The sequence below is a fragment of the Nannobrachium achirus genome (assembly GCF_963921795.1).
Source record: "Nannobrachium achirus genome assembly, chromosome: 23".
Lineage (NCBI taxonomy): Eukaryota > Metazoa > Chordata > Actinopteri > Myctophiformes > Myctophidae > Nannobrachium > Nannobrachium achirus.
Window position 1 is genome coordinate 17,225,531 of NC_137830.1, and position 27,096 is coordinate 17,252,626.

General features: G+C 42.6%; 2 protein-coding genes across 2 annotated transcripts in view; both read right to left on the reverse strand.

Annotated features, from left to right (window-relative positions):
• zdhhc17 (zDHHC palmitoyltransferase 17) overlaps window positions 1-27,096 on the reverse strand; it is a gene marked incomplete at its 3' end in the record, with an annotated part of 57,315 nt that overhangs the window by 14,581 nt on the left and 15,638 nt on the right. The window contains exons 3-10 of the mRNA XM_080753942.1: window positions 26,937-27,059; window positions 26,056-26,133; window positions 17,204-17,348; window positions 16,212-16,276; window positions 13,885-14,047; window positions 8,387-8,512; window positions 4,174-4,316; window positions 150-277 (exon numbers count right to left, since the gene is read on the reverse strand). Of these exons, the coding sequence (XP_080610068.1) occupies window positions 150-277; window positions 4,174-4,316; window positions 8,387-8,512; window positions 13,885-14,047; window positions 16,212-16,276; window positions 17,204-17,348; window positions 26,056-26,133; window positions 26,937-27,059 (971 nt within the window). The remainder of the gene's footprint in view (window positions 1-149; window positions 278-4,173; window positions 4,317-8,386; window positions 8,513-13,884; window positions 14,048-16,211; window positions 16,277-17,203; window positions 17,349-26,055; window positions 26,134-26,936; window positions 27,060-27,096) is intronic.
• Window positions 23,604-25,427, reverse strand: LOC308308443 (X-ray repair cross-complementing protein 5-like; the record flags this gene model as incomplete). The annotated part of the gene is made up of 1 exon (XM_080753859.1): window positions 23,604-25,427. One exon carries the CDS (start codon window positions 25,425-25,427, stop codon window positions 23,604-23,606), a length of 1,824 nt encoding a protein of 607 aa, XP_080609985.1.

The following is a 27,096-nucleotide window of genomic DNA, read 5'->3' on the forward strand; positions in this document are numbered from 1 at the left end:
ATGACAGTCGGCTTCTGGGCTTAACAACAGCTATGATGCCTGCAATCAAGCTTATTCCTGCATTTCCCCAACTCTCTGCCAAGTGAATAAACCTGTAAAAACCTTGTGAAAATGAGCTTGCCGTGTCACATGAACATTGGTAGTTTTACTCGGCGAGTAAGCATAAGGAAGGATATCAGTCCAGAACCAGTAGAACCAGGTGACGTACATCCAGAACTTGGTGGCCAGGTAGATGCCCAGCGGGAGGGCACTGTGCATGGAGTGGTCGAAGAAAGCCCTGCGGACAGGGGAGGAAGAACATGGAGAAGAAAGAAAATGTAAGACAAGTTGAAGGCAAACGCGAGGCGTTGTGAGCATGTAGATCAGGGTTCCCCAATTAGTTTTCCCCAAGGGCCGAATTATGTCTAGGGTACCAAGCCGAGGGCCACAGCATTGCAGGGGGCGACGGCGGCGTTCCTGCTACTCCAGCGACAGTTCAGATATCATCGTTGTCGGGTGAAAATCTTGTATGTCCAAAACAGTTCGTTTTGAATTTATAATTTTTAAAATGATTTAAACTAGTGAAACAAGCCGATCTACAAGCACACAACGCCTCGTGGCGCGAGGCGTTGTGTGCTTGTAGATCTGCTGTTTTGTTTTCACTACTTTTGTGCGAAGGTATTATTTGCGAAAGAACGTACAAATTTGGAGATATGAGATTTCACCCGACAACGACGATATACTAGTGTTGTTGCTGCTCTTATACCACCATTATTACTGGGGTTGGTGTGGGCCAGACAGTAGCCCCCCGCGGGCCTCAAATGGCGTGCTATTGGGGAACCCTGATGTAGATCGTCTATTTTCATAATTTCTGCCTCTAATATTTGACAATTTGACCAATGTTTGACCAGAGGTACAAAGAAGGTCTTTAAAGTCCCTAAATTGTCACTTTAGAAATGTGCAGATACCCTCTATACACTTATACTGTATGCTGGTCTGTTTACAGTTGAGTGAGAAAACAATGTTAAATTTAGCTAAACATCTGGGTGGGGACCTCCGAAATAGTCCCAACCCACAGGTTGAGAACCATTGTTATAGACAGATGCTAGGGCTTTGACGTGTACCCATTATCCCCTTCTCTTTGAAGCACTAACTTGTTTTTCTTTGCACTCTGCTTCTGTGACAATTTACCCTGTCGTTTTACTCTGATCTTGCACTTGTACGTTGCTCTGCATAAGAGCTTCTGCTAAACGCCTAAATTGTAATCGAATTCAATCAGTGGTGGAAAAAGTACTCAGATGGTTTACTTAAAGGCCGGATGACAGCCAAAGAAGTTTAACATTATGATACAGTAGGTCACGTGGTCTTTCTTCAAACAGTCTGAAAAGGAGGCAGGGCCGTATCAGTTAGTAGTGAATGTATACTTCGTCCGTCGTGCGGTGCCGCGCACAACGTGATGCGCTGTTGTTAGCTTGTAGCAGCGCCGCACCGCAAGGCTATTTTCGATAGCTATTGTGTGTGTACTGTACACGCACAGGCTACACACACAGAGTGTATGAGCCACGGACCTCAGTCCTCCAGTGTGCTCCGGCTGTTAAAAGGGCTCAGAGCTGCCGAGGAGCAGATCGCTGGACCCTCGTTCTAAGCTTTGCTCCGGTGTCCCGGTCAGGTGCTCCAGTCAGGTTTAGGGGAACAGCAGGGTATGGCCGACAAAACCGTCTCAGGGACGGGGAGAAGTGTGTTGACCCTCGTAACTAATCTGACACCTTTTTTGAAGAAGACTTGTATTTTTTTACCGGTCTAACCACTGATTTTATAGCGAATGCTGTATCATTTTTACCCCTAGAACTGATAGTTTTAAAGTTGGTTTAGAAAGTCGGAAACACACCTCGGACAGCTTTGTTGGAGCAGTTTCAAAAGATAATGATATGGATACTCGACTCCGCCCCTCCCCCCATATTAGCCCAATCAAATTAATTTATTGTAGTTACTGTACAGAAAGTACTACTTTCAGTACAGTAACTACAATAAATTAATTTGATTGGGTAATTTAACATGGGGGTACATGACATCATTAAAAAATGTGGCTAATTTGATAGCCTTAATTAGCTGTTTTGGCTATGTCACCCGACCTTCAAGTAAAAGTATCAATACTGCAATATAGAAATACTCTGTTACAAGTAAGTCTGGAATTCAAAATGTACTTGAGTAAAAGTACGAAAGTATTGGCAACAAAATATAATTAAAGTACCAAAAGTAAAAGTACAAAATGTTTGAAAATAGCAGATCTACAAGCTCACAACGCGTCGCATCGCTTGTAGATCGGCTATTTTCAAATAGCCTAGTTATAAAATAAGGCTAAAGTGGATTAATGTATGTTTTATAAAACTATAATTTATATCTGCATAGTAACTAGTAACTAAAGTTTTCAAATAATTGTCGTGGAAAAGTACAATATCTGCCTCTGAGATGTAGTGGAGTAGAAGTAAAAGTACTGAAAACTGGAAATACTCAAGTAAAGTACAAACACCTCAAAACTGTACTTAAGTACAGTACTTATAAGTAAGTAAATGTACTTAGTTACTTCAATCCACTATAAACACACACAGAGGCCTGCAGCAGAAAGTCTTTGTTCTAACTAAACTCACACGCTAAAAACCTACCATGCTGTAACATGCTGACATGCCTCTGCTCCGACTCAACAGCGCTGATAATCAGAACCACTTTTCCATCTAATGAATGCCAGTCTGGGTCAATATACACACAGTGGTTATTGTTGGTTAATGTGTGCCGGAGACGTTACAGAGCTAAACATTACAGAGGTATGGCAGGCCAACGGAACAGCAGGAACAGAAGGCAGTGGTAATGGGGTGTCAGTTTGCGTGTGTGCAATTGTTGTTTGCACACCGCACACGTAAGGGTGTATATTGTGGATTGATCTAAGTGTGTGTGTGTGTGTGTGTGTGTGTGTGTGTGTGTGTGTGTGTGTGTGTGTGTTCACTGAACATTCCGGTAGTCTTGCTTAATAAAGATCTCCACCTACCAATGTGTCTGGTGACTTCTAAATGCAAACTAGCATCTAGCTAGCAGTAGGGATGGGACGATATGAAAATGTCATATCACGATTATTGTGACAAAAGAAATCGCGATTTAAGATATTATCGCGTGAATCAAAAGCCATTATCCTGGGGCAGAACATGTGCCAAAAATAGCGGATCTACAAAAATAGCAGATCTATAAAATAGCAGATCTACAAGCTTGCGTCGCGTCGTGAGCTTGTAGATCTGCATTTTTTTTTGGCTAAGACATTTGATAGAAAGTGAAAAAAAAAGACTGTATCAAGTACGTATATTTGTACCTTTTACCAATTATAGAGGGTTTAAGTGGTACCGGATATGCAGCTCGGCAAATAAAAAGGTGAATTGATCCCAGTGCATGACGGAGGACGATATCACGATAAATGTAATCTCCACGATACGATCATCGCAAGTGTTTTTTATCACGATAAACGATAATATCGCTTAACGTCCCATCCCTAGCTAGCAGCAGAGATAAGAGCGGCAAAAAAAAATGACTACCGCTTTGTTAATCAATCATGTCACCGCCCCAATATGAAAGGACCGGCCTAAAAGACTTTGGATTGGTTCTGCAATGCATGATTTTTTTTTTTGGGAGCGGTGGTCACACAATCTCCTATGCGTGACTGTGTCTGTATGTAACTATGTATGTTTCTAACTATGTAGCATGAGCTGCAACACCGCTGGGTCAGGGGTTCCCAAACATTTTTTGGCTCAGGGCACCCCATAAATATTATTTTCATCTGAGGCACCCCTACATTATATTAATCATTTTCACTCCCAACACCTTATATTTATGCCATATTTTAGCGATTATGTTGCGAGGAAAACGTTGAGATAATAGCAATTTTGATTAGAACTCACTGAAAATAACTTTGTACTTCAAGTTTAAAATGATACTACATATTTTTTTAAGTGTCCAGATAAATTCCAAATATTATCAAATTATCTCGCGGCACCCCTGGACTGCCGTCACGGCACCGCAAGGGTGCCCCGTCACCCACTTTGACATTTTTGACTCTCTAATTGTTTCCACAAAGTTTCAGTAACGACGGCTGCCCTACGTCTCCAGTTGAGTTGGAAACGTTGGAATTTGGCCTTTCGAGTGACTACGTACTTGGAGAGGAACTGCACGGAGACCCACATGCCAGCATACATGATGCTCTTGACCAGCCAGGAGTCGATGTCCAGGTCAGCGATGAAACCCACCAACCAGATCACCAGGAAGGGAGTTCCCAGCATCACCTTCTGTCTGAACTCCTGCGTAGACCGGGGGGGGGGGGGGGGGGGGGGGGGAGAGATAGAGCAGAGCAGAGCAGAGCAGGTAAAGAGATGGATGATGGTGAGAGAGGGAGATAAAGACTTGTTTGAAACGCATCATGGCTGAGTGAATGCTACGTTGCAAGGCGTTGTGACTTGTGAGCATGTAGATCGGCTATTTTCACAATAGAACCGTGTTACATAAAATGTAATGCCTCAACTCTTAATGCTCGTAGGGCGGGGGGGGGGGGGGCCCAGTTAAAGTATGATTATTTTGGGGGTCGCGGCCTGAAAAGGTTGAGAACCAATGCTTTAATCCATGAAAAATACCTGAAAATGTATTTCTTTCTGAAAAACATTATGTTTCTATGATCAGTGGTTCTCAAACATTTTCATGTCAAGGAACCCTATGATTATATGTATTTGGCCGCGGACCCCCATCTCAAAATGTGTTGTTTCGGGGACCCCCGGAAGCAAATATTTGTGTTACATGTGTTCGCTTTAAAAATACATATATTCAAAGATTTGCACAAACATTCACGATAGCAGATATACAAGCTCGCAGCGCGGCACTGGGTGCCGGGCTGTGAGCTTGTATATCTGCTATTTTTCACTAGTTAAAGCATAAAATAATGGTTAAAGTGGTTCAAGTCTAGTACGACACAGATGCGTTCCCGGTTTTTTAGAATAACAGGCAAAAACAACACAGAATTGCTAATTGTAAATGGATAATACCCAGGTGGGCTGTGTGCAATCTATTGGCCATCCTTTCCACATTTGGAAAGCATTGCTAAATACAGTGGCATACAGTCTATAATGTATCAATACACCGCTACTATCTCTATGTGGGGCATGGATCTGAGCATCACTGGGGACATCTATACCATTATTACTATATACAGGGTTCCCACACATTTTTACCAATTCATTTCCAAAACTTTTCCAGAATATTTAACCCAATTTCCAGGACTATATAAAAAAATAATTCAGCTCAATAACAGGTCACACTTACTCCTATGCGCGCAATGCCTAAAGACAGGTAGTGTATTGCCAGTGGTTCTCAACCTTTTCAGGCCGTGACCCCCGAAATAATCATGTTTTAACTGGGGACACGGCACCCTGACGAGCACTAAGAGTGGAGGAATTTTGTATTCTGCCTCTAATATTTGACAATTTGGCCCATGTTTAATTTGTCATTTCAGAGGTATTAACAAAATCAATAACCAAAGACAATGCATAGCTATTTTTTCCAGGACCTTCCAGGACCCTTGATAAATTCCAAAACTTTTCCAGTACTGGAAAAGTATTTTTCTAATTTCAAAATATTTCCAGGAATTTCATGACCGTGGGAACCCTGTATATACACTCACTATATACTGAATCTACTGTACTATCTATATTGATATATTCATATACCTTGATCCACTAACAACATCCAGATGATGAGTTGAGAGACATCGTGATTCATGAGATTCATTGTGTTTTATGACAAAAGTAAAAACAATTGGGTTATTCGAGTTACAGTTGAAGCAATCATTCAAGTCATGTTAACAAACACATGGACAGAAAAAAGATTAAAATAGAAAAAAAGTTCATCACAAAAAGGCAAACATTTTGTCCAGGAATGCTATTCTGTTTAACATCAAAGACATTTGAAAGGTTAAACAGGTAGATGGTAAATGGTGAAATTCGAGACGCCATAATGTCAGTTTCCTGCTTTCAGCCTTGTTTTTCCTGTCAGGGTCTTTACTTTTTTATGGCACGTGCACGCACGCACGCACGCACACGCACACACACACACACACACACACACACACACACACACACACACACACACACACACACACACACACACACACGAGACAGAGTCGGACACTAGTCCACTAATTGCTACCCTAGACAAGCCAGCACAGGCAGTCTGGTGAGCTTGTGTGAAGGCAAATGGAGAGTTAGCTTGTGTTGCGTCAACCGGAGAGCACCAATTTATCCCTGAGGGGCTGGTTTTAGCTCGTCTGGTTTAAACTCTGTCAACACTGTGTTGTGTTTGTGAGGGTGTGTGTGTGTGTGTGTGTGTGTGTGTGTGTGTGTGTGTGTGTGTGATAGAGATGTTTTGTTCTTTAGGGTTTCAGGAAAGAGAACTGGAATAGGCAGTAACAGGTTTTACTGGCAGGGTCCAATATTAACACTAAAGCAGGGGTCTTCAACAGGGGGTCTGGGACCCCTAGGGGGTCCTCAGCGTTACTACAGGGGGTCCTCCAAAACTGAGCGATAGAACCTTTTTTCCCCTTTTTTTATGCCAACCACTCTAGTGTCCATATTCGGAGAACTTTAGACAAAAATAGCAGATCTACAAGCTCACAACGCGTCTGATATGCAAGTGTGTTTGATTCCTTGCGAAGTGAGCACCACAATTTTTCATCTACCAGACATTTGGCAGGTGAGACAAAGATTTCGGACAGTGATTATAGGTATAATTCTAATTAGTATGTATACATGATATGTATAGGTATGTATTCATCCTATAGGGGTGTATTTATAATTCTTTAAAGGACTTTTTTTTTTTACAACAAGGGCTCATATTTTAGATTGTAATTAGAATAAGAAAAAACTCCATGCACACTGTCTTCAAATGAAAAAAGGGGATTTAATAGGGAAACAATGTGGGAAAAAATGTTTTCATTTACTGCACTCTGAGGGAACGCGGACATTATTTGTTGGCCGGCGGATCTCGCCGCGTCCTCCGACGTCTCAAAATGACGCAGAGGGGTACATGACTCCTGCTGCTGTCTGCTTTGAGTAAATGAGGAGGGACATGACTCCCCCTGCTGTCTACTTTGAGTAAATGAGGAAGTGATCCGCGGTGGAAAACGACTGATAAATCATAGTGATTTTATCATTATAATGGATAAGCCTAAACAAACCAGTTCACATGAACAATACTGATGTAAAATAAGATATCTGAACGGCTACATTTATTTATACAATTAAAATGTCATGAGCCAGCACAGTTATAGGGGGGTTTGCCCAGACTTCTTTTTCTTCCGATCACCAAAAGAAGTCTGGGTTTCCGAGGCTACATTTACTGCTTTCTATTGTTTGTGTTTTTAGTATTTTGATTTCAGTGTGTGGGGGCATGCATACAAGTGGCTAAATATGTCTTTTTAGACACAATAAGCCGGCAATTTCTTTGTTACTATTTACACCAGCCCCCACAAGTCACATCTGCCCATGAAAGACTGCGGTGCATCTTGGGAATGGGCTTATTGTGTCTAAAAAGACATATTTAGCCACTTCACTAAAACGATAGAATGAAGTAAAATGAAAACATTTTAAAACTCATCTTTTCTTTTCTCTAATTACAACCTAAAATATGAACCCTTGTTGTAAAAAACACAAAGTCGTCCTTTAAGTGTATATGCGTCCATCTCTACGTCTAAAACCTATGCTATGTGTTAACCCATTTAGAACCCATTTAGAACGGGTACACATTATAGTGTATCATTATTTTATGCTTTAACTATTGAAAAACAGCAGATATACAAGCTCGCAGTGCCGCCGCTGCGAGCTTGTAGATCTGCTATTTTTGAAAAATCTTGAAAATTTGAATTTTGACCTGATTCTATAAGTGTCTTTTGAATCCTTCTAAGATTTATTTTGAAAAACCTATGTTTATATGTCAGCAATCTGGCTAACCATCGTCAAAGAAAAGGTCCTTTTCACATAACTGGAGCTCAGTTAGTCTGTTCTTGAGAGACTACTATGTCAGTGGTTCTCAAACCTTTTCATGTGAAGGACCCCCAAAATGATATTTATTTGGCCACGGATCCGCATCTCAAAATATTTAGTTCCAGGGACCACCCAGAAGCCAAATTTGAGTTACAATCGTTCCCTTTGAAAATACATATATTGAAAGATTTGAACACATTTTCACGACTTTTTCAAAAATAGCAGATCTACAAGCTCGCAGCGCGGCACTTGGTGCCGCGTTGTGAGCTTGTATATCTGCTATTTTTCACTGGTTAAAGCATTCAATAATTCTAGGCCTAAATGGGTTCAACATGTCTGTGTACCTTGTCCATCTTGAGTCTCTTCAGGTAGGAGGGGCTGTCGTAGCCCTTCGCCTGCCGTGCTTCCTGTAAGTGGTTCATCATCCACACGTTCTTCCTCTGCTTGGCCAGGTCCAGTGGCGTCTCGCCCTGCAGCAAATAATAGTCCAACAACAGATTGACCGATAAAGTCATCAAGCACTGCAATCAGAAGATGTCAAAAGCGTTTTTCCTTTGTACAGAAAACGCCTTGACTTCAAAGTTAGAAACTCAGTAAAAACGTAAATGTTTCACAACACAAGTATATCATGGGTGTAACAGAGCATGGATAAAGGAAATCATCATGTGTGTAAGAAATGATCACATAACAAAAGACCTAATACTAGGCGATGACATCAGACCATAAAGGAAATGGTTCTTGAGAAATATTTACTAATGACTTAACTTTCCTTAAACTTTCATTCTACAGTAACTGTAGTTACTGTACTAAAATACAAAGTTCAGCTAACCGCTTAAAGGTAACTTAAGGTAAAACAATTTCACTTTCCAATCTGAATTACAGTTCAGATCAATTCCCAGGTATTGGTACATGGCCGTTAACCCCCTTCAATGGTTACTACAAGTAAAACACCCAACAACATCGTCGTGTTTTCTTCTCTGTAAAGGCCAGATTAGCCACTTAGGCGCCGTTCACACTGCGTTTTGGCAACGAGAATTCCGCAAAAAGAAAAGTCAGATAGGCCTTCCGTTCAGACGCCAAAGGCATTTTCGGGGGTTAAAAACGGAACGATCTTGAAACGCAGAGTAGGGTGGAAAAGCTGACTCCTCTCTCCCCTCGCGTCACCGTGTGTGCAAGAGAAACGCAAGAAGGAACAACGCATGCTAAGCTTTTTCTCTCCTACTAATACATACTGAAAGCCCACATTAGCGTCATGCCTTGCTGGCCGAGTGGTTAAGGAACTACATTTATGATCCTTTTCTTTCCGCAATTTTTTTTCGGCGATAAAGTTATTATTATTATTACATTATTATCCATGACAGGGGCGATGAGCCGACTCAGCGCTGTTACCGAGTTATGTGAATAATGTAATAATTGTAATAATTATAAAATAACCACTCAACCAGCAAGGCTCAATGTTGAGTGGGGCTTTCTGTAAATATTAGTAGGAGAGAAAAACCCGATCATACGTTGTTGCTTCTTGCGTTTCTCTTGCTCACACGGTGACATGGACACTACATCATTTCGGCTTCATATGAACGCTTGATGAAAAGACAAAACGCAACGGAAATATCCCGGGACCTCGCCGTTTTCTCTACAGAGCGTTGCCGTATGTACAGGGCCACATATGATGCAGTGAAAACAGCAGATGTCCAGGGCATGTCTATTTAACGCCAGCCCAAAGCAGGGACGGGACACCAGGTTGAAATTGGTTAGTACTGTATGTAAAGATCCAACCTGTCGCCTGTCTTAATGATTATCGCCCTGTGGCTCTGACCTCTGTTCTTATGAAGTGTCTGGAAAAAATGGTTATATCACATATAACGCACATTATCCCCGCCAATACTGATCCACTACAGTTTGCATACTGTGCTAATAGATCAGTCGATGATGCTATTTCTCTCGCACTACACATTGCCTTGAAACATCTGGAGAAAAAGAACTCTTATGTCAGACTACTCTTCATAGATTATAGCTCTGCCTTTAACACGATTGTACCATCTAAGCTTGTGTTGAAACTCAGGGGTCTTGGTCTTGGCAGTAGTATCTGCAACTGGCTGTTTGACTTTTTGACAGGCAGGCCACAATCTGTACGAATAGGGAACAAGCATTCATCTAAGATATTGACCAGGACTGGAGCGCCCCAGGGCTGCTGCCTCAGTCCCTTGTTGTATAGTCTGTTCTAGTGATGCGCGGGTCAGGTTTTTTTCATAACCCGCACGACCCACAGCCCGCACGAAACGTAACCCGCCCGCGCCCGCCCCGCAGAACAATATACAAATCAACGAATCCGCCCGCCCCGCAACCCGCATTTAAAAAAAAGATGGTATATCATCTCCAGAATAGCTCATCTTTATATACGGCTCTTCTAAGTACCCAACGTCGCTTTACAGAAAGGTTTACAGTAGCACAATATTGTCATGGGCTAAATAAACAAACGTGTTGTTCAAATTGGGGTTTAGCCTAAAAGACATTCATTCAAAGACGTTCATTCTCTCTGGGGCATCGTCGGGGTAAGAATGGCGTTTCAGGTTTTATGTCAATCATATTTATACAGCGCCTCGCACTTTAAACAGACAGCAAAAGACGGACAATATTACATTCTGTTGGTTATTGATTAATCACCAGATTGGAGAGATGGGAGCGACTCGAGGTGAGGGTGGTTCATTCAGTCAAAAAATCCGTCTCACTTGCGAAAGTTGTGTTTCAAATCGTATCCGTTGACTGGCTGGTTATATAACTTAACCGACACAAAGTATTTATAAACGGACTTGTGTGGATGACAGAGACACATACGGTAAGTGAAATCCTGATCAGCGACGCGCTGAATTGTTTGTGCATTCTTCTGCTGTGCTCACGTTGTGTCAAATGTTGGCAAAATGTGGTTCGCGGGCCCAACAGGAGCGGAATTGGGACGGTCCTCGCACCAAGGAGCGGAGGAGAAACCTCGCTCCTCTCTGGCGCATTTTAAAGCTTGCTCGCTCGCTCATGCTCGTATTCAAACGTTCTATTCTTATTCTTATAGGCCTACTCTTATTAAGAATAAAAGGCAAATAAGAACAGGTGATTATTCTTATTTATTTTTTGCACATGAGAGTGGTGATAACCCGCCCGCCCGCCGCCCGCCAATATTGAGTCTCAAACCTTGACCCACCCACCCGCACGCGGGCGGGTTGGCGGGCGGGTGGGGGCACCGGGTCGGCCCGCGCATCACTAGTCTGTTCACCTATGATTGTGTTGCCAGGTGTGGCAATAATTCTATTCTCAAGTTTGCAGATGACACCACGGTTATAGGACTAATATCCAACGATGATGAGAGGGCCTATAGGAGGGAAATTGAAGAGCTAACCCTATGGTGCCAGAATAACAATCTCCCTCTAAATGTTAGTAAAACAAAAGAGATCATCGTTGACTTTAGGAAGTCTAAAGTCAATCACAGTCCCTTAACCATAAATGGTTCACCTGTAGACATAGTGGACAGTTTCAAATTCCTGGGTGTTCACATAACAAACTCACTCACATGGTCTCTAAACAGCAAAGGTATCCTTAAGAAAGCGCAGCAGCGATTGTACTTTCTGAGGCGCCTCAGGAGATTTGGCCTGAGCACCAAGGCTCTTGTAAATTTCTATCGCTGTACCATAGAAAGTGTTTTGACAGGATGCATCACAGTGTGGTTTGGTAACGTGACTGTTCAAGACAGTAAACAGTTACAGAGAATTGTGAAGAGAGCTGCCAAAATCATTGGCACAGAATTACCACAGCTACACACAATCTATAACACACGCTGTAAGAAAAAGACAGAGAACATCTTAAAGGACAGCAGTCATCCCGCCCATTCCCTGTTCTATCTCCTCCCATCCAAAAAACGTTACCAGAGCATCTCATCGCACACCACCCGTCTCAGTAATAGTTTTTATGCTCAAGCAATCAGGTTGCTTAACGAAGAGATGAAAGCGAGACCTAGGTAGTCAGGTGCACTGTACGCAGTTTTTAAACTGTACACTGTTACACTGTATGGTTTTTGTTGTTTTTGGGTTGTCTTGGGTGACTTGTTGTCTTGTTGTGGTGGGTTGATGTTTTTGTGTGTAATAAGGCTGAGAGTGCTCCTGGCACAAGCATTTCATTGTATGTCTGTACCTGTATGGATATGCATGTGACCAATAAACCTGAACCTGAACCTGAACCTAAAACAATCTTTTAGAATATTGTGTAAAAGTAACATTTCTTGAAACTTTCATACATTTTTTGAAACTTTCATACATTTTTTGAAACTTTCATATATTCTACATACTGTACATTGCACATTCAGTGAATTATTCCAAACCTTTTTTGTTAAAATGATTTTTTTTTTTTTTTTTTTTTTGCATACAGCTCATGAATATCAAAAGTATTACAATATTACACGAGACCACTCAAAACGAGGATTTATAAATAGAGAAATGTCAACCTGCTGAAGTCAGAGTTGCTTGAAGTCAAGTGGGAATGTTATGATTTGGGGTTCTATGGCATCTGCAATGATTTTTTTTACACAATATTCTAATGCTTCTGGCCTAACCCGGAAGTATAACAAACTGGGCACTACTGGGCTGCGGATCGGCAATCTTTTTTGGATTCTTTTCAATTAAATGATATAAAACAATTACCTTGTCAAACTCATCACTGGCACTTTGGACAGACATTAAAACTCGTCAAACTCGTCCTACTGTAGGGCATTCACGAATAGTGATTTTTAGTATTCGAATTATTCAACCTCAAAGTATTCGAATAGTCAAATATTCGACAGGACCAAACTGTCCAAACTGTCAAATATTAAGTAAGCAAGAGGCGATCATTGTGAAAATAGCAGATCTACATGCTCACAACGCCTCGCGTTGCGAGGCATTGTGAGCAAAGAGCATGTAGATCTGCTATTTTCACAATATTTATCTGTGGAACCGAGTCACATTAAATGTAATACCTACAATTCCAAGTGCTTGACAGGGTGGGGGTCCCCAGTTAAAATATGTTTATTTTGGGGTTCACGGCCTAAAAAGGTTTGAGAACCCCTGGTATAGAGCATTAACAAATTCATCCACCAGGGGCACTGACAACTCATTCTTATGACTTCCTATCTAGCCAAGTTTTATAAACTATATATATTTTTAAAGAGAAAACAAAAAAAAAGAAGAAAAAAAAAGCAAATATTCGACTCCGGTGAACAACGTCGAATAGTGACTTTGATATTCGAATATTCGGTGAATGCCCTATCCCAGGGGTTTTCAAAGTGGGTGACAGGGCACCCTGGGGTGCCGTGACGGCAGTCCAGGGGTGCCGAGAGATAATTTGATAATATTTGGAATTTATTTGGACACTTGAAAAAATATTTAGTATCATTTTAAACTTGAAGTAGGCCTACAAAGTTATTTTCAGTCAGTTCTAACCAAAATGGCTATTATCTCAACGTTTTCCTCGCAACATAATCACTAAAATATCGTCTCTGTCGGGCAGAAACCTTGTATTTCCAAGTTTCAAATGTCTACGTCTTTTGGTGAAGCAAAGCCCTGCTTCATCATAAAAGACTGTCGCACAAAACTAGTGAAAACAGCCGATCTACAAGCACACAACGCATTTTATAGATGATAAATACAAAACGAACGATTTTGAAAATAGGCCTACAAGGTTTCCACCCGACAACGACAATAGGCTATAAATATAAGGTGCTGGGAGTGAAAATTATAATGTAAGGGTGCCTCGGATTAAAAAAAATATTTATGGGGTGCCCTGAGACAAAAAAGTTTGGGAACCCCTGCCCTATCCTACTGACCTTGATATTCTGTGCGTCCACGTTGGCATTGGCGTCCAGCAGGAGGCTGATGACCGTGGTGTTGCCGGCCAGCACGGCCCAATGCAGCGCCGTGTTCTTGTGGTACTTGTCCCCCAAGTTGACCGACACGTTGAAGGTCAGCAGCAGCCGCGTGGGGTCCACGCTGGAACAACAGGGCACACACACAGACAACATGGGTTAGAGCAGGAGTCTTCAATGTTTTCAGGCCAAGGACCCCTTAGTTGAGAGAGAGATGAAGCAGGGATCCCCACAACCTTTTCAGATATTCCATATAGTTTCATTGTTTGACAGCACAATCATCAGTGTATTTTGGATTTATGTCAATTTGTGTTTTCAGATATTTAACCAGTGAACTGGTGAACTGTCAATACTTGACCTTTCACTCTGTATTTAGTCTGCTCTTTTTCCCCTCTTTTTCACTCTGTATTTAGTCTGCTCTTTTTCCCCTCTACACCAAACCTCTTTTTTCTCACTATGCCTCGCGCTGCGAGGCGTTGTGAGCTTGTAGATCTGCTATTTTCACAATGTTCGTCTCCTGCTTACTTAATATTTGAAAGTTTGGCCAGTCCAGTCGAATATTCGACTATTCGAATACTTTGAGGTAGAATAATTCGAATTCTAAAAATCACTATTCGTGAATGCCCTATTTCACCCCAGGAGCTCGGATCTTGACCAGGGTCTAATAGCTAGATGTTGTGATCAACGCACCAAGCCATCAGGAAATATGCCAGCGAAGCGAGGACATTTGCATGGAAAACACAGGCATCTCACAGGCATTTCCATTGCCTTTATTTGCCGTGTTTGACATCAAAGACATTTACTTGCTTTGCTAGACTACTCCCGGACAATGTAAACCAGGGGTGCCCACCCTTTTGGGACTAGCTACTTTTAAAATGACCAGCTCAACATGATCTACCCACCCAATTTCTTAGGGCCTTGGGGATTAGCAGCACTGGCGTTACATATTAGGACAAACAAATAGTAGGGAAATAAATGGGGAAATAGTGGGGAGAAAAACAAGCCTTCATCCCATTCTGTATGGAAGTGTAGGTTTTCAGGTTCTTTGTAAAGCTACTGTCTCTTGAAAACAAGCATTGGGGGTTTGACTACTTTAGACAGTGACAGCCAGTGACAGGCCCTTCCTGATGTCAATCAAAGTCACCTTAATTCAAGTGACAGATCACAAAAAGAGGGGTTTTGTGATTGTTTAAAAATATGTTTTTTTATTTTCTTTTTTTTGCATGTCATGTGGTCTACCTGCACAGCCTCTGTGATCTACCGGTAGATCACGATCTACCTTTTGGGCATCCCTGAATGTAAACGAAGCAGCTGGACACTGTAGGAATAGCAGGATGTATCTCTGTGCACAGGATGTCAGGCAGCGTTGATGAATCGTGACTGATCTACGGGAGGAGGTCACTGCAGGGTTCTCTTTTGGATATTCCACTGCATTGCAGACACATGGTGGGAGGGCAGGGGATTAGGTAAGCTTGTATAGTTGGGAAATAATAGCCACGTTCTAAAAAGTAATCAAATGATTGCTTGTGGGAAAGGGAACCACACCTAAATATTAGGAGCACCCAGGGTTACAAGTTAAAGGAGTAGTTCACCCCCAAAATGACTTTTTTTCTATTGATTACTCATGCCATGGAGAGTAGAGTTCAATAATATTTTTAGTTTTTTGTCACATTCCTAAGACAAAAATTTGATTTGAGTAAATTTAGCCCCATTGATTCCGGATATCCGGAACGAATGGGGGTAAATTTATTGTTATCACATTTTTGTCTTAGGAATGCGACAAAAAACAAAACATATAATTGAACTCTAGTCTCCATGGCGTGACTAATCAATAGAAGTCATTTTGGGGGTGAAAATACTCCTTTAAAGGAGTAGTTCACCCCCAAAATGACTTTTTTTCTATTGATTAGTCACGCCATGGAGACTAGAGTTCAATAATATTTTTTGGTTTTTGTCACATTCCTAAGACAAAAATTCGATTCGAGTAAATTTACCCCCATTCATTCCGGATGGTGACCCGTTTCGAAACGGGTCACCATCCGGAACGAATGGGGGTGAATGTATTGTTATCACATTTTTGTCTTAGGAATGCGACAAAAACCAAAAAATATTATTGAACTCTAGTCTCCATTGCATTACTAATCAATAGAAAAAAAAGTCATTTTGGGGGTGAACTACTCCTTTAAGCCCGAGTTGCTCATTGGTTGCTCATCGTGTCCTGCACCAAAATAGCAGATCTACAAGCTCACGGTGTGGCAGACTTGCAGCACAACATACTGGGTGTATACCTGTGTGTCCTGTAAGCTGCCCACATCAATGGAGTCATGCCATTCTGATCCATCATGTCCACGTCCTGTTTGGAATAAAAACACAACATCATCATGCAAGCAAAGATAATGAACCATCAATGACGGTGTGATGTATGGAATAGATAAGGAGGCAGTCAATAAACAGGCATTGCCAATAGATCTGTCAGTGAAAGGTGATAGGACACCACCTGGTGGACAATACCACTAATAACATCAGGACTGTATTGACAAGTCTTTGATTTTGTTTGAAGAGTTTATTAGCAGTTTGCAATAGAAGAAATCTGCTATTTTTGAATTGGAAACGAGATTTTTTTTTTTTTTTTAGGACCAGTCCACCATGACAGATTGGGAAATGGGAATCACACTTAGTTAGAAATCATGCTCTCACTTTATTGTGCTCAAAACCTTATATCTGAAATATGTACAGCAGGGTTCCCCAATAGGTGGCCCGTGGGCCATTTGCGGCCCGCGGGGGGCTACTGTCTGGCCCATACCAACCCCAGTAATAATGGTGGTATAAGAGCAGCAACAACACTAGTATATCGTCGTTGTCGGCTGGAAATCTCGTATCTCCAAATTTGTACGTTCTTTCGCAAATAATACAAGGCTGTCGCACAAAAGTAGTGAAAACAGCAGATCTACAAGCACACAACGCCGCTTGTAGATCGGCTGTTTTCACTAGTTTAAATAATTTTAAAAATTGTAAATTCAAAACGAATGGTTTTGGACATGCAAGATTTTCACCCGACAACGATGATATCTGAACTGTCGCTGGAGTAGCAGGAACGCCGCCGTCGCCCCCTGCAATGTTGTGGCCCTGGGCTTGGTACCCTAGACATAATTCGGCCCTTGGGGAAAACTAATTGGGGAACCCTGATGTACAGTATATCTTAAATATATATTTTTTTAAATCAAGAAAAACCCCAACTTGCAGAAGGAAATAATGAATATATATATGGCGTTGATCCTACCTGTCCCTTGGCGATGAGATAGGCCACGATGGAGGTGTGGCCAAACTGTGCAGCCAAGTGAACACAGCTGCATCCTTCGCCATCGATTAGTGACGGGTCCGCTCCATACTTCAGTAACTGGACCACCATGGAGAGGTGGCCTTGTCTAAATGCAAATACACACAAACACAATAACGATTCAGTTACTGTTAAGAAATAAAAAACTCTTTGTACACAAAGGCCAGCATAGATGGCAATGGCGCTTAACCCATTTAGAACGGGTACACATTATCGTGTATTATTATTTTATGCTTTAACTATTGAAAAATAGCAGATATACAAGCTCACAGCGTGGCTGCAATCTTGTAGATCTACTATTTCTTTTAAATCATGAAAATTAGAATTTTGACCTATTCTATAAGTGTCTTTTGAATCCTTCTAAGGTTTATTGAAAAACCTACGTTTCTATGTCTATAGCAATCCATCGTCAAAGAAAAGGTCCTTTTCACTTAACTGGAGCTCAGTTAGTCTGTTCTTGAGAGACTACTATGTCAGTGGTTCTCAAACTTTTCATGTGAAGGACCCCCAAACTGATATTTATTTGGCCACAGACCCCCATCTCAAAATATTTCGTTTCAGGGACCACCCAGAAGCAAAATTTGAGTTACAAACGTTCGCTTTAAAAATACATATATTCAAAGATTTGCACACATTTTCACGACTTTTTCAAAAATAGCAGATCTACAAGCTCGCAGCGCGCTGTGAACGGTTTTTCAATAGTTAAAGCATTCAATAATTCTAACCCTAAATGGGTAAAGTGAAATTCCTAAAATGACTCGAGGATCATTCTAGCTACTAGGCCAAGCGGTGCAAACATTGTGATATCTCATCTGTGGTAGCCTTTTTCACAATTTTGAGTGACATGACTGGAGGATTAAAACAGTTCTAGGGCTGTCACGATTATGACATTTTACATGATGATTAATTGTCACTCAAATAATTGCGATAAACAATTTAATTGTCTTTTTGTCGTTGACAATTACATTTCTGTCTAGCTTATAGGCTTTGAAGTCGCACATGGCAATCATGACAAACAACTTAAATATACAAAGAAATTACTGACATATTTGAAAAAATGTTATCCGATGTGACGCGTTGCGAGCTTGTAGATTGGCTATTTCCACTGCTTTTTGAAAGTGTTTGTAACTATATTAACATTTCTCAACATGGAAACGTTTATGACGATTATGCAAAATAATTGCGATTACCTCAAATAATTGCGATTAGACGATTATGTCATAATTGTGACAGCCCTAAACAGTCATTTTTCAGGTTGTGCATAACACTGATCTAGGGGGAATCATGTCACTGCATCTTTAAGCAAAACATTTGAGTACTTTTTCCACCACTGAATATAAGTCAGAAAAAGAATCGACTCGCCTGAAACCATACATCGACCTGGCCCAGGTCTGTACAGGTAGGGTGGCTGACATGACATGACATAACAGTCCTGTCTGTGTGTGTGTGTGTGTGTGTGTGTGTGTGTGTGTGTGTGTGTGTGTGTGTGTGTGTGTGTGTGTGTGTGTGTGTGTGTGTGTGTGCAAAACAGGATGCAAGTGGATGCCCCGTTTAATCCATCAATTATGCAGTAGGAAAGAGCTTTCTTTCCCCCAGAGGCCGAGTGCGGGAGGTCCCATGAGACCGGTTCCTTTCAAACAGCCCAGCACACTATGGTAACACATGACACATGCACAGTGGGGGCAAGGTCTCCAGGAGATGGACGCTAGGGAGACTAAACCCAAGTAGGAACATAAAAGATAACAACATAAAAGATAACAACTAACGTTTCTATGGTAGCATTTTTAGTTTTTAGAAAAGTTTTTGTGCCGATTAGGTGCGTGGTCTACCTATGTTATTGTTTTTCTAGAATGATATTCCTATGCCTTGTTATATTGTTGTTGACGTACTGACATTGGCCGGGTTTCCCAAAGCGCAGTCGTACAAGCCCGTCGTAGGACACTCCGGTACGACGATGAAGCTGTTTCCCAAACGCGCCTCTCTCAAAACAGGCTACGCATGCCCTTAGGCTGGCCAGAGCCTTGTATTATAGAGTTCTGCCAACTCTGCCCCCATGTGAACGGAGATGATGCAACTCTGCACCGACTCTCCTTGAATGGCTCTGGGTCCTGATTGATCCCCACAACCAGCTGCGCTCGCAAATGAATTTCAGCTGTTGTGTGATTGTAGCCTACTCGCCCCGCGAGAAAGAAGTAGAAAACAATGCTGAAAATTAACAAACTTGTTGGTAGGCTAACTGACCACCCCTTGTTTTTATTTTAAACTCTACTTGGAAGATTTAACGGCTGCACAAAATAGCCTAGTTGTTTTAATTTTAAACTACGACTTAACTGTTCTTCTAAATCATCCTAAATATTTATATAAGCTACCATGAGACTATATTATAGAGCTTTGATTTTCAAAGTGGGTCCGGGGACCCCAAGAGGTCCTTGATATGTGGCGATGCACTTAAATGGGAGTCGAACTCAAGGCTTTGACTCATTAGTCTAACATACAGTCCGCCAAGCCAACAGCGGTGGCAAGAAGGTTGAAGTAGGAACCAAATGAACCCTCATCATGGGTGTAACTCAGAGAGTGTACTGTACAATTAAATGGTCCCATTTGTACATGCACGTAGCAGGCTACATACCCAAGATGAGGGTCCATTTGGTTCATATAACTTACTAACTAAATACAACAGCCCTGCCAATAAAATTCAGCGCTCGATTGGCGCGATGGCTTGTGTGTTGGACTGACAAGTGGAAACTCCGGGTTCTATCCCCGCTTCCGTGCAGTATTAGTATTATACATCATTTAGCTGGGGACCCCCAAGGGTCCCCGGACCACACTTTGAGAACGAATGGGGAGCTCTTCATTTTTATGTAAGTATGTTGTGTTGTGGTGCGCTCTCTAAAGCAACCCATCAGACGCATAACATAACAAATATATAGTTCATCTTTTTTTTTCTTTCTTTTTTCCCCCTCACTATATTACTTATTTTTATAGCAGGTGTGTAGCCTAAGCTAGCTACTCTGTCATCCACTTGACTTAGATCGATTTTTTATATACTTTTATAGTTATACTTATAGTGATCAGCTTCACTACGAAGGGTTTAAGGGCGCCCCAGGTCACCTTTTAAAAAACCCTTCGTAAGACAGGTCTGCGTGATTGACAGGAGCCTTCACAGGTTCTTCTACGATCGTCCTGGAGACCTTACGATGGGTTTTCTGAAGTCATTCCTAAGGTGTGCTCACCCATCGTAGCAGCCCATTTGGTTCCATTGTACACTCTCGACCGGTTTCCTGAAAGCCGTCGTAGCCTTGATTGACAGGAGCCTTCATAACAGTTTTGCTGCTACGATGGGTCTTACGACCATCCTAAAGCTTAAGATCGCTTTGGGAAACCCGGCCATTATCTTGCTTATTGTAAATCGCTTTGGATTAAAAGCGTCTGCTAAATGCCTAAATTGTAAGCGTAACTTAAAAGCCATTTAGGCCTGAACGCAAATCTGGCCTAAATGGGTTATAAAAAAAAGGATATGGCTTTGGTTGTTGGTCCATTTTAAATAAAAACTAAAAACTGATATTTTCAATGGTACGGTCCCGTTCAGTGTCTGCTGCATCCGTTTCTGTTGGGACCAGAGAACACTCCGGGGTGACCTGACCTGACCTGGGACAAACTACAAATATTCTCCTTTGTTTTAGTTTGCTCAGAGTAGCAGTAAGGAAGTGTTGACTACTAGTCTTTCAAATACTGCCAAGCAAACCTTCAATCTCAAAGAAGCACTAAACAAACTGCAATGCTATCTTTTGACAGCCAACACCTGAGTATATATAGAGGCATAGTTGGCAAACTCCATTCCCACGACAGACAGCCAATAACTACAACAATACAGGGCAGACATTATACAGGCAGGATATTTGTCCAATTACCTTAAAGATAAGTTTATCTACAACCAGATAACATCGGTGAAGTACCATAGTGTCAGTGTCAGGCAGGCACTTTAATCTATTTGTTTTTTCATAAATGAAATGCCCTATTTTATACTCTCTCATATGACAGTGTTGTTTTTGAGCTTGTAGATCTGCATTCTCGCCATTCTTGGGGGAAAAACTAAACTTTTAGAAAAATGCCTACTAAATAGGGACACCAGGCTTTATGTCAGGGGTCTTCAACAGGGGGTCCAGTTACTACAAATCTTTGTGTGATAGAAGCTTTTTTCTCCTTTTTTATATTAACCACTTGAACCCTAGATTCCATATTCTGAGAACTGTAGCCAAAAATAGCAGATCTACAAGCTCACATCACCTCGCGCTGCGAGGCTTTGTGAGCTTGTAGATCGGCTATTTTTGGCAAAGAGGTTTGGTGTAGAGGAGGAAAGAGCAGACTAAGTACAGAGTGAAAGGCCAAGTTTATTAAGTATTGACAGTTCAAGTGGTTCAATATCTTAAAAACACACATTAACGTGAATCCAAAATACACTGATGATTGTGCTGCCAAACGATGAAACTATATGGAATCTATGAAAAGATTGTGTCCCTGCTTCATCTCTCTCTCAACTAAGGGGTCCTTGGCCTGAAAACGTTGAAGACCCTTGATTTAATCTGTTTGTTTTTTCATAAATGTCATCCTCTCTCGTTGAACAACAGCTGGCCCGGGGAGTGGGGGGTGTGTCGTCACTGGATTAGGTTATAGCGGTGAGAAAAACTACCAAACAAGTCAAAGACATTATGCACAGCAGCGGGTTTCAATAGCCCAGGCTCTCACACTCGTTAAAAGGAGCTTTAGATTATATACCGTAGTAACACCACTTTCTAGGTGTTTATGGGTTGTGACATTGCATAATACAGAGTGGAAGTACATTAGAGTGAGAGTCACATGTCAGCATTAGAATCTCTCTTCAGCCTGTTAACGTTTGCAATCTGTTTTATACACTTGATGTTTACAAAATGTTGCTGAGGCAAATTCAGCACCCATATACAGTATATGTATATATCCAAGATCATCAATAAAAAAAAAATCACACCCAATGTGAAGTGAGTGGTGGTCGTGCATAACATCTTCAGACTAGGATTTAAGTCTAGGATGTACAGGCCATGCTACACACACACACATCTTGCTATGGCAAAACGCTGAGGAAAAAGGCTACAGACACACGCACAGCCACTCTATGGAGGGGCCATGCTACACACACACATTTTGCTATGGCAAAACACTGAGGAAAAAGGCTACAGACACACGCACAGCCACTCTATGGAGCGGTTTACCACCGCTCATAAAATCTAAGAGCACCTAATATAAAGCCATCTTCTATCCATCTATCCATATACATTTCAGGAATCTCTGTGGGTATGTCTGTCTGTACCCAAATATGGAGAAGACCGACGTCATAGTACCGACATCATAAACTGCCTACCTATGTACTCTGATAACAGGAGTAGATTTTGGTTTTCCCAAGAGGGGCATCCGTTATGGAGATGCACATTGCACACTAAGCCAACACCGCCTAAGACCCCCAACACTCACCAGGAGCTCGCAGAGCTGATGAAGAGGAAACATGAACTGATTGAGACATTGATGAACTTGGAGGGACGGATCTATGCTTTCGAGGGCAGCTATTTCGAAGACACCCCGATGTACGGGAACGTCGTCAGAGGATGGGACAGATACCTCACCAACCAAAAGAACTCCAACAGTGAGACGGAGGAAAGAAATGGGAAAGTCAGGGAAGCTGAGCGTTTGTTCAGCAAGTCGTCTGTCACATCGGTCGCAGCGGTTTGTGCGCTTGGCGGTATAGCAGACCACGTGGACAAAAAAACTTGAACCGGGCAGTCGGAAAGAGAGCAACCCTTCTCCTGACCTCCAGGGCCAGGAGAATGAGACCAGTCACAAGGACGCAGAACTTGAGGCACAGAAAGCTGCCTCTTTCTCCTCAAGCAGCCACCATGGCGACCACAAGTGTACCACCTTCAAAGCAGTAGAAACAGTGCTACTGTAGCTTTCACTCTCAAAGTTGTGTGCATTGTATTGTGTACATATGCATATGGTCGTAGATATGAGTTAACAAGGCACTTAGTGATTTAACTCTTAATACCAGTATCAGCTGCAACAACCCATCAAGCCTTGCAAAACATACATGGCTTAACTCTTGGCCTTAATATTTCAAGCAAGGCAGGAAACCAACTTTTCTTTTACCCACCAATAAAAGTGACTGATATGAACTCTGTTTGGTTATGATACACACAGCAGTTAGTAGTCAAGTGTACCAGCTATGAAGACAAAAATTGGGCTATTAATGAACAATACAGTGAAATATGACAGGGTGCCTATGGAAGAAAGGACATCAGTCCTGAGCCAGATTGGTCTACAAGAGCATAAGTGCATCGACAAGTTCTTGTTTCTTGGTGCCGGTGAGTCCTCGAACTCCAAACTGTTTGCAGGCATCCTTGAGTACAGCCACTGTCAGGTTCCCCAGAGTGTCATTCCGTACGTGTGCTTTGAGGTCATCCGTTGTCATCTGCACTTTAGCTTTCTTCTCAGCTCCGCCCGCGGCATCATCTGTTCTGCGTTTGGCAGTTGCTGGTTTGTATTTCTCTGGGTTGTAGTGGGAAGGATAGACCAAGTCCTTTATCTCCTGGACCAGAGGACCCAGGCGCTTGTCCATCTGTTCTACTCTGGGCAAGGTGAAGTCTTCAATGGAATCTGGAGCCACCATGTCCAGAGCCAAGGCTTCCAGGTTCCTGTAGTGCTGCTGGAGGACTGGGTTCTCGAACGCGTCACTCCTGTATTTGAAGCGGAGCTTGGAGACGATTTCCTTCATCTTGTGCACTTGGACGTCTGTCGCTGTGGGGCGTTCTGGCGTGTCCAAGGTCCTGAAGTCATCGGCAAACGGCAGGAAGATGACATTAAAACCCGGAGGTGTGATCTGATTCTTCCCCTCGTCCACCTCCTCTCTCTGGGGCACCAGCGCCACAAAAACAGGAGGGGTGTTCGGCCGGGCGATGTACCGACACAGGGCGAATAGGTTCCTCTCACTACACCTCTTCAACAGTGCACTGAACAGACATGCACTCCCGCTAACTTGGTCCTCCTCTGGGTAGAGAAAGTTAGAGGATTTTGTGTGGTGGTGCCGCTTGAGTTTTTCCATGGGTTTGAATCCAAACAGAACGAGTCCCGGGTCATCAAACCTGCAAATGGAGCTCACCTCCTCCGTCTCCATCACAATCTGTTTGTTGCCGTACACCTGGGCTTTCTTCATTTCACTGGGGAGCAGCAGGCTGCCCGTTTGCGTGTGGAAGGTTCGGGTCTTGCTTCGGACCTGCTCGTTGGTCTCCCGGTGCAGCTTAACAGCAGCTGATTTACGGGCAGTCATCTGAGTGGCGTACACACCAACTGCCACGTTCATCCCTTCTCCCAGACACAGGTTCAACCTGGACATGGCTCTTTTCTTCTGGTCCTTGGCACGCGCCCTCTTCTGGAGGTCCTCCAGTTTGGAGCAGGGCTCCAGCTGCATTCCCAGCTCACTCTCGTCCTCTGGAGGACTGACAACATCGCAGAAGAAGAGCGAGACATCAAAGCCGCCAGGTTTCATCTGGTGCATCAGGTCAATGACAACGCCAGTTTCTTTGAGGTCGCTGGCCTTGGTGCGTGCCCGACGGTCCTTGGTGCTGTCGCCACCATGTGGCTCATCCCTGCAGGTGAAGATCATGAGGCGCTTGTGTGAGAGCCGCAGCTTGATGTCGCTGTAAAGGTTGGAGCAGCACCACAGGGCATCACCCAGGGACGTCTCCCCTCCGATGCCCATTTTCTCTTCCACCATCTGAGCACCCTTAGGCCCACGCAGGCTGTCTACATCCAGCACCCTCTTAGCACCTGGTTCGTCAAGGTCGTGGTACACAAAGACATTTTTGAAGGTGTTCATGGGGTTTTTGCTATGCTTTGTTCCATAGAACACCAAGGCCACCAGGTCCCGGTGGCTGCTGATGATCTTGCTGCTGTACACACTGCGTACACACTGCATGGCCATGTCAAAGTTAGAACCTTCTTCTTTCTCTCCTTTGATAAACATCTGCTTGGAAGCATCAACCAAGAACACCAAGGCGTCTCTCCCTGTGACCTTGTACTCTCCTCCTTCTTCCTGCTCATCATCTTCATCCTCATGCCGGTAGTAGGCGTTCCACTCTGCCATGGCCGCTGCCTGGTGTACTCTGGTGCCGATCTTGTTGAAAAGTGTGGTCAGAGGTCCAAACCAGTACAAATGAATAGTATCTAGCCTCTCCCGATGTATTGATTATTTAACTCCTCAACGAAAACAGAACAATGATGGAGAATGGGAAGTGTGTTTCTGGTGTTACTCCAGGCCCAGCCCAGGCTATGTATAGTATAGTGTTTAAAATAAATGTTTACGAAACAGTCATGTTTCCCCATTGTAACACATTCTTTATCTTGAACATTGGTGTCACATTTGTGAAGAAGCTGATCGCATACTGTCGTTTAATATCAACTGTATCAAGTAAAACGCAAAGGAGACAATATTGGAAACAACGTATGTCTGCCGTCACCCGATTTTGTGTGAGATCTTTGCTTACATACTCTTATATATTTCTGATGCTGGTTTTGAAACTTCAAAGACCCCACGTGATGTGATGTCATATCAATATATTTGTGGTCAAGCCACATCCCAATTCAATGCCAATTCTACACATGCTCTAATTTTTGTCTGAGACCTCTTTGTCAAGAATGTCATGGCGGGTTCGGTCCAGGTGTTACTGTCACTGTTTCCATAGAGACCATAGTTGTAATTCCCTGTGTGTTACCTGGTGGCCCAGTGCAGTGGTGTGGAGTTGAGGTCCCCTCCCAGTTGATCCACTATGGCCCCTTTTGATATGTAGTACCTGTGATGAGAAACACAATTACATATGATTAATACGATATAAAACACATATTTTAATGTTGACAATGTGTGTTCTATTATTGGGCGCTAGGGACAACTTCATAATTATTCATTAATGGGAGTAATACAGCTCTTTCTATGTGTGGAGTAATGTTCCGTGGATATTTGCCCTTTCACAATAACAAGTTACAATTTCAACTGCAGCCCTTTACTCGGTTTAACTCTTGCCATCATTCCCTTGTCCAAAGAGCTGTGGGAGGGCCAATGCTTCTCAACATATTGCAGTCATAACTACCAATTGCAAATCATACTCAAGAAAACAAATATTTGATTTGAACAGGCTAATTGGAACACTATGGAGCAGCAATAGTCCTATAGGCTGAGCAGAGAGTGAATATACTGGGTTTTACGCTTCTATATTACACAGTCTTACACACTTTTACTAAGGGAATTGGCCACTGGCTTGGGCAGTGTTATTACATTTGGGGGTGATTAGAACATTATCACAGCACACACGCACACACACACACACACACACGCACACACACACACACACACACGTCATAAAAGAGCGGAGAGCCATGAGACCCAAGACGACTACAGTGACAGGATGATTTAACCACAGCATAGCAGAGACAAGCAAATCTTTAAAGTCACAAACGTGAGCTAAACACGTTTTGAGAAAGAACAAAAAAAGACGGCTGAGATCAGAATTGCAAGTAAGGCCTCCGTGGTGGAAATATTAATGGAATTCCTGATCCATACAGAGAGGGAAAGAGAGAGAGAGAGAGAGATGTGACTCACTTGACCAGGTCTATCCTATTGTTGATGGCAGCCCAGTGCAGGAGTGTTACGTTCTCTTTGTCTGGCTGCCTCACGTCGTATCCGGCCTCCACCAGCTCTCTGCAGCGCTCAAAGATACCATACCTGCCAAACAGATCAAAAAATAGCTTAAAGTATATAT